Source organism: Oryctolagus cuniculus, chromosome 6 (assembly GCF_964237555.1).
Source record: "Oryctolagus cuniculus chromosome 6, mOryCun1.1, whole genome shotgun sequence".
Taxonomy (NCBI): Eukaryota; Metazoa; Chordata; class Mammalia; order Lagomorpha; family Leporidae; genus Oryctolagus; species Oryctolagus cuniculus.
The window spans coordinates 167,321,007-167,327,758 of NC_091437.1; the positions used below are offsets into that span (position 1 = coordinate 167,321,007).

At 70.8% G+C, this 6,752-nt stretch overlaps 1 protein-coding gene across 2 annotated transcripts; it reads left to right on the top strand.

Moving 5' to 3' along the window:
• The first annotated feature begins 4,490 nt into the window (after window positions 1-4,490).
• Window positions 4,491-6,090, top strand: GPIHBP1 (glycosylphosphatidylinositol anchored high density lipoprotein binding protein 1). Of its 2 annotated transcripts, none has more exons than XM_051841827.2 (4): window positions 4,491-4,728; window positions 5,066-5,185; window positions 5,527-5,643; window positions 5,721-6,090. In XM_051841827.2, the coding sequence occupies exons 1-4, from the start codon at window positions 4,677-4,679 to the stop codon at window positions 5,981-5,983; spliced, it is 552 nt and encodes a 183-aa protein (XP_051697787.1). In that variant the 5' UTR covers window positions 4,491-4,676; the 3' UTR covers window positions 5,984-6,090. The 2 variants fall into 2 exon arrangements, with proteins under 2 accessions (XP_051697787.1, XP_069932011.1); XM_070075910.1 differs by having other exon boundaries at window positions 4,532-4,728; window positions 5,454-5,643.
• The last annotated feature ends 662 nt before the right edge of the window (window positions 6,091-6,752 follow it).

Sequence of the window (6,752 nt, forward strand, 5' to 3'; positions counted from 1 at the left end):
GTGGACGCCCTGTGGCTTCTGCTAGGGCCGGCCCCCGCTTGTGTCTCCAGCACAGTTGTGCTAGGGGGACCCGGGCTGCACGCCCGTTAGCCACGGTGACCCAGTCACTCAGCTGCCACCGTGTGCTTCCCTTGTTGACAAAACACAGCAAACCCTCTGGGCGTGGGCCGGGTGCCCAGGCAGATGGGGTCCCACCATGGGCAGCCAGGTGTAGGGAAAGGCGGTGACCAAGCAGGCAAGGGCGGGATCGAGATGGAGTGAAGGGGTGACCGTCTGGCTGTGTGGTGACCAAGGTGACCGCCCTGGCCAGGTGCCGGAGACAGGGGGCAGCAAGAGCATCCTGGAGTAGACAGACATGAGCAGGTGGAGAGTGACGGGGGGCACCTTGAGAACAGGGGGAAGTGTGAGGGGTCTGGAGAGGGCAGTGGGCAGGAGACCCATGCGTTTGCTGAGGCCACCCCAGCTGCTGAAGGGAATGGAGTTGGGGCGATCAGGGGGCAGGTGCGGGGACCCAGGTGGGCTCTGCAGGGTCCTGCCGAGAGACTGTCGGGGTGGGGCCAGGTCTGGCCCTGGGGAGCCCTCCCAGACACCCCCGGCTCCCGCGGGCGGCCAGGTCGGGCGTGGTCTCCTCTCTGGGGGTCAGCTTCCACCTGTCTCTCCCTGTTGTGGTCTGAAACCTAACCTGCAAGGTGGTGGTCCTAGGACGGGGCTTCGTGTGATGAGTGAGGGGGTCCCCCTCATGAGTGGGACTCGTGCCCACATACAAGGCCCAGGACCTTGTTCGGCCCTTCCGGAACAAGCCCTCAGAACTCCCAGGCTGTCAGCCGGGGCAGCTATGAGGAATGGACAGAGACAGTCCCTCAGCCGAAGCATCCCCAACCCCTCCCCCACACTCCCAGACCCCCAGCCCCCTCCTGTCTCCCATGAACACCTGCCCTGTGTCCCCAGACGCCCAGCCTCCTCCTAGCCCCCATGAGCACCTGCCCTGTGCCCCCAGACCCCAGACCCTCCTGGCTCCATGAGCACCTGCCCTGTGTCCCCAGACCCCAGCCCCCTCCCTCCTGGCTCCATGAGCACCTGCCCTGTGCCCCCAGATGCCCAGCCTCCTCCTAGCCCCCATGAGCACCTGCCCTATGCCCCCAGGACCCCAGCCCCCTCCCTCCTGGCACCATGAGCACCTGCCCTATACCCCCAGACCCCCAGACCCCTCCCTCCTGGCCCCCATGAGCACCTGCCCTGTGCCCCCAGACCCCCAGCCCCCTCCTTCCTGGCACCATGAGCACCTGCCCTATGCCCCCAGCCCCCCAGCCCCCTCCCTCCAGGCCCCCATGAGCACCTGCCCTGTGCCCCCAGCCCCCCAGCCCCCTCCCTCCTGGCCCCCATGAGCACCTGCCCTATGCCCCCAGACCCCCAGCCCCCTCCTGGCCCCCATGAGCACCTGCCCTATGCCCCCAGCCCCCCAGCCCCCTCCCTCCAGGCCCCCATGAGCACCTGCCCTGTGCCCCCAGACCCCCAGCCCCTCCCTCCTGGCCCCCATGAGCACCTGCGCTGTGTCCCCAGCCCCCCAGCCTCCTCCTTCCTGGCCCCCATGAGCACCTGCCCTGTGTCCCCAGACCCCCAGACCCCTCCCTCCTGGCCCCCATGAGCACCTGCCCTGTGTCCCCAGCCCCCCAGCCTCCTCCTTCCTGGCCCCCATGAGCACCTGCCCTGTGCCCCCAGACCCCCAGCCCCCTCCCTCCTGGCCCCATGAGCACCTGCCCTGTGCCCCCAGACCCCCAGCCCCTCCCTCCTGGCCCCCATGAGCACCTGCCCTGTGCCCCCAGACCCCCAGCCCCCTCCCTCCTGGCCCCATGAGAACCTGCCCTGTGCCCCCAGACCCCCAGCCCCTCCCTCCAGGCCCCCATGAGCACCTGCCCTGTGCCCCCAGACCCCCAGCCCCCTCCTGGCCCCCATGAGCACCTGCCCTATGCCCCCAGCCCCCCAGCCCCCTCCTGGCCCCCATGAGCACCTGCCCTGTGCCTCCAGGACCCCAGCCCCTCCCTCCAGGCCCCCATGAGCACCTGCCCTGTGCCTCCAGGACCCCAGCCCCCTCCCTCCTGGCACCATGAGCACCTGCCCTGTGCCCCCAGACCCCCAGACCCCTCCCTCCTGGCCCCCATGAGCACCTGCCCTGTGCCCCCAGACCCCCAGCCCCCTCCTTCCTGGCACCATGAGCACCTGCCCTATGCCCCCAGACCCCCAGCCCCCTCCTGGCCCCCATGAGCACCTGCCCTGTGCCCCCAGACCCCCAGCCCCCTCCCTCCTGGCCCCCATGAGCACCTGCCCTGTGCCCCCAGACCCCCAGCCCCCTCCCTCCAGGTTTCCATGAGCACCTGCCCTGTGCCCCCAGACCCCCAGCCCTCTCCTGGCCCCATGAGCACCTGCCCTGCCCTGCCCTGGTCTGAGAGGCCTGAGATCCAGAGATAGTGCTGACCAGGTCCTGAGTGAGTGAGGAGCCCCCAGGGGGAGGCCCCCAGGAGCTCTGAGGAGCCGACACAGAGCCGGAGAGCAGCCCGGACACCGAAATCACCGGCAACTTGACCCCGGCCTCCAGCCTCAGAAGGGCTTTCCGCCGTACGGTCCCCCGCCCCCCCCCCATGCCTGCAGTGCTGTTTGCTGCATTTTCTTTGAGGATTCTCTGGATTTGTTTATTTGAAGGGCGGAGCAGCAGAGAGAGGGGGACAGAAATTGTCCATCGGCTGGTTCACACCCCAAATGCCCGCAGCAGCCACCTCCCGGGGCGTTAGCGGGAAGGGGGGCGGGCAGCAGAGCAGCTGGGGCCGGATCTGCAGTCAGGAGCGACGAGCGACGCCTCAGCCAGCTGCGCCGCCACATCAGGGCCCCGGGCGTCTGCTCCCCAAGGGGGCCGACAGGCTTGGGCGGGGGCGGGGAGCGAGGTGCCATCTGGAGCTGGTGCCAGCCAGCGGACGGCTCTGGGGTCCCAGAAAAGGAGCTTTCTCAGAAGTGGGCTCTGGGCGGTGCAGTCAGGGTGGGGCAGGGGTCTAGGCCCAGCGGATTCGGGGGCTGGGAGGGGGCGAATGCCCCCATGAGTGTGGGTGCGTCCCCCCCAGGGGCCTGGGCTCCGTGGGGAGGGCAGCCAGAGCCTGCGCCCCCACCCCGCCCACGCCTGCCTCCTTCTGTGCTCAGGGACAAAGGGGGCTTGGACCTGCCTGGCCCCTCATGGACCTGCCCCTTCCTGCCCCCCCCCCCCGCTCCCGGGAGGGGGTCTGACGCTGCTCTAAGAAGCCAGCCCGGCAGCCTGCCAGAGCCGGCTCAAAGCCCCTGAGTCAGCAGAGGGCCGGCTGCAGAGGGCGGGGAGCGCGGGAAGGGAGCCATGGCCCCCCACCCCCACCCCCGTGGCCTGCTCTCCTGGGGGTCCAAGCGTCCCCTCTCCAGTCTCACAGCTGACTCCGCCCCCGTCCCTTCCAGCCCTCCTGCGGGAGGGGACAGAGCAGGGGGCTCGCAGCCCAGACGAGGCCCCATCGGCTCCATGCCAGCACTGCCCCTGCCCCTGCACCCACCTCCACTCTCAGCCCCTGCCCAGCAGGAGGGAGTGCGAGTGCCCGCGGGTGTCCCCGGTGCCCGGCCAGCACCCAGCTCTGAGCCCGAGGCTGTTGCTGCCAGGAAGAGCAATGGGACTTCCACGGGAGCCGGGCACGGGAGGGAGCCGGGTGCTAACACTGGGCACAGGAGGGAGCCAGGCACGGGAGCCAGTTACGGCCAGGACCCCAAAGCCCGGGGGCTGCGGGCAGGGGGCGGGGGTGACCACACTGCTGACAAGGGCACTGGGCTCGGCATGGCTGGGGGTGGGGGGCAGCCTGGGCTGGGGAGGAGGCTGGGCCCAGGGCAAAGGCTGGGCAAACCCAGGCCCTGATGTGGCCCCTGGGGGACACTCAGGACCAGCGTCCGTGTCCGCCTGGGAGATGCATGGGGGGCCAGGTGTCTGCACTGTGTTGGGGACCCGGCTCCCCCAGCCTTGTGAGGCCTCGTCCCCACCCAGGGGCCACCACCCTCGGCCTGGCCAGATGGGACTCCAGGAAGGACAATGCGTGCCAGGCCTGGAAGGAGATAGGGTGCACAGAGCTGGGGGGCTGGGCTCTCATTTACCTGCGAGTGTTTGGCCCCCAGCGTTGTGGCCCAGCTGGGATCAGTGAGGCCATCTCTCCCCCTGGGCGAATCTCGGGCTCTGGCCGGGACTGGGCAGTGCCCCCCCCCCGGAGCTAAGGAGGAGCGTCCCCTCCCTACCCCCACAGGGTCAGCTGGCCCTGGCCAGGGCCGTGTAGAGGTGGCACCGCAGGTGTAGCCCCTGCCCCCCGCTGAGTTCCTGGGGTCTTCCTGGGAGCAGCTCCTGCAGTGCAGACCAGAGGGACTGGAGGGAGTGGGTGAGAGGCGCACGGGGGGGGCTGCCCAGGTGGACAGGACGCCCAGTGCTGACCACAACCACTTCCTTCCCCCCGCGGCCCCAGAGGTACTGGAGGGAAGCGGCGTCCCCGGGCTGGCGCCTGTAGCTGGGGGCCAAGTCGGGACCATTGTTTGCCGCTGCAGGGGTGGGGGCCGTGGGAAGCCCCAGCAGTGCCCTTCGTCCCACTCAGCGCAAGCCCAGAGCCCTGTGCGAGGACCCGGCTCGCTCGGACGGGATGAAGGCGCTCGGGGCTGTGCTCCTGGCCCTGTTGCTGTGCAGGCAGCCAGGTGTGGGGGCAGAGCCCGGGGAGGAAGAGGGGCCCCCCGGCCCCCAGCCTCAGGCTCAGCCTCTCCAGCATGGGTGGGGGTCGTGGCGCGGGGCGGGGGGGTCCGTCGGCTCTCCCGGCCTCAGCTTCCTGCCCTGTAACACAGCAAGGCTGAAGTGAGGGCCCACCGCAGCACCTGCTGGGGCTGGTGGCCACCGTGCAGGCCAGCAAGCCGGCTGCGCAGGGACAGAGCAGGCCCTGCCGGGGCGGGGGGGCGCCCGGGGGCAGAGGGGCGCGGCCCCGAGCGGTGTCCTCTGCGCCTGGGTAGCCGGGGTTCACAGGCGCCCCTGCACGGCCAGGGAGAGCGCGGGCGCAGGAGGACGAGGGCGAGGACGACGACGTGGGCCTGGACGGCTACAGCGACGATGACGAGGAAGAGGAAGAAGAGGCCCAGGCCAACGCCGGCAGCAGGGACACAGGTACCGTCCCCCCCCCCGCCCAGCACTGGCCAGCGGGGCTGATGTGACCGGCGACTGAGGGGCGCCTGGCACACCCCACTCCTCTCACTCAGGGGGAAGGGGCTGGGGGCCCGGAGCGGGGGCTGGGGAGGCCTGGGTTCCATTTGGAAAGAGCTCCTGGCCCTGGAGAGGGTGGGCAGGGCGAGGCGGGCAGAGCCGCAGGGCAGCCCTGGGCGGGGAGGAGCTGAGGGCTCTTCGTGGGGGCGTTCACCCTCCGCGATCCGCACAGCCCCGGCTCCTTCTCCCGGGCCCTGCACTGCCCCTCAGCGGGCAGGGGCCTCAGCCCGAGCCCCGTCCTGCAGGGCGGCTACAGTGCTACACCTGCCAGGCCCTGCAGAGGGAGGAGCGCTGCAGCCACACCCAGAGCTGCGCCCACAGCCAGGCCTCCTGCACCACCCTCATCGCCCACAGCAACACCGGTGAGCCGCGGCCCCGCCCCCACGAGGCCCCTGGGGAGCCGGGCCGGGCCTCAGCACCCCTCCCCCTCCCTCCCCAGAGTCGGGCCTGCTGACCACCTACTCGACGTGGTGCGCGGACACCTGCCAGCCCATCACCAAGACGGTGGAGGGGATGCAGATGACCAAGACCTGCTGCCAGTCCACCCTGTGCAACGTCCCGCCCTGGCACAGCCCCCACCCCCAGGAGCCGCCGGGCGGCAGCAGCCCCGGCCACCCGCAGGGGGCGGGGGCCGGCGGGCCCCTGAGCAGCCTGGCAAACGTGGGCGCAGCCCTGCTGCTCAGCCTCCTCGCCAGCCTTTGAGCAACAGGGACCTGGGTGCTGGCCCCCACCGCCGGCGCGGCCAGCCTGGCCCCCACCCGCCCCTCGGACCCCGCTGCCCCGTGGGAATAAACAGTACTGGCTCCTCGGCCCGCGCCTGCTTCCTCCGCTCCCCGCCCAGCCTGGCCGGTCAGCCACTCCCCGCTGCTGCGGCCCCCAGGGGCTCCCCAGGCAGAGAGATGCCCACCACAGCTGTGTGGTCTGGGAGGCTGCAGGGGCAGCCAGCAGGGGGCTGGGGTCCGCAAGGGAGGGGGACCGGGCATCAGCTGAGGTGGGGCTCAGCAGCCCCGTCCTGGTCCGGGGACCCTCCCCCAGGCCGGCAGCCAGGTTACCCCCTGCTCTTCCCCAGGGGCTCCAGGGAGGAGAGGCCTGGGCAGGAGGGAGCCCGGCCCCTGATGTCTCCTCTGGTGGGCCTGGGCCTCCGTTTCCCCGGCCGAGCAGTGGGGAGCAAGGCTCACAGCTGGGTGTCCCACAGGCCTTTCCTGCTGATGCCCGTCCAGCGGGCAGTGAGGCGCCTGCGCTGTGCACTGTCTCCCTTCCTTACTACTAAGAGCCTCACTGCCCAGCTTGGGGAGGGGGCTGGAGGCAGACCCCTCTGTGGAGGCGGCATGGTCTTTCTCCTTCCTGCTGGCTGAAACAATGGCTGGGGCCCAGCAGCCACCTTGTGCCAGGAGGCAGCATGCTGAGAATGGCAGGGCAGCCTGGGAGGAAGGGGCCCCGCATTGCCTGCCGCAGGGTGGCCCTGCAGGGG

What these genes read in the sequence shown, in the direction of transcription:
- GPIHBP1 (XM_051841827.2), top strand. Translation starts at nt 4,677, where the DNA reads ATGAAGGCGCTCGGGGCTGTGCTCCTGGCCCTGTTGCTGTGCAGGCAG. An exon ending in GTTGCTGTGCAGGCAGCCAG is followed by an intron (nt 4,729 to 5,065) that starts GTGTGGGGGCAG and finishes CTGCACGGCCAG; the next exon opens with GGAGAGCGCGGGCGCAGGAG. An exon ending in CATCGCCCACAGCAACACCG is followed by an intron (nt 5,644 to 5,720) that starts GTGAGCCGCGGC and finishes CTCCCTCCCCAG; the next exon opens with AGTCGGGCCTGCTGACCACC.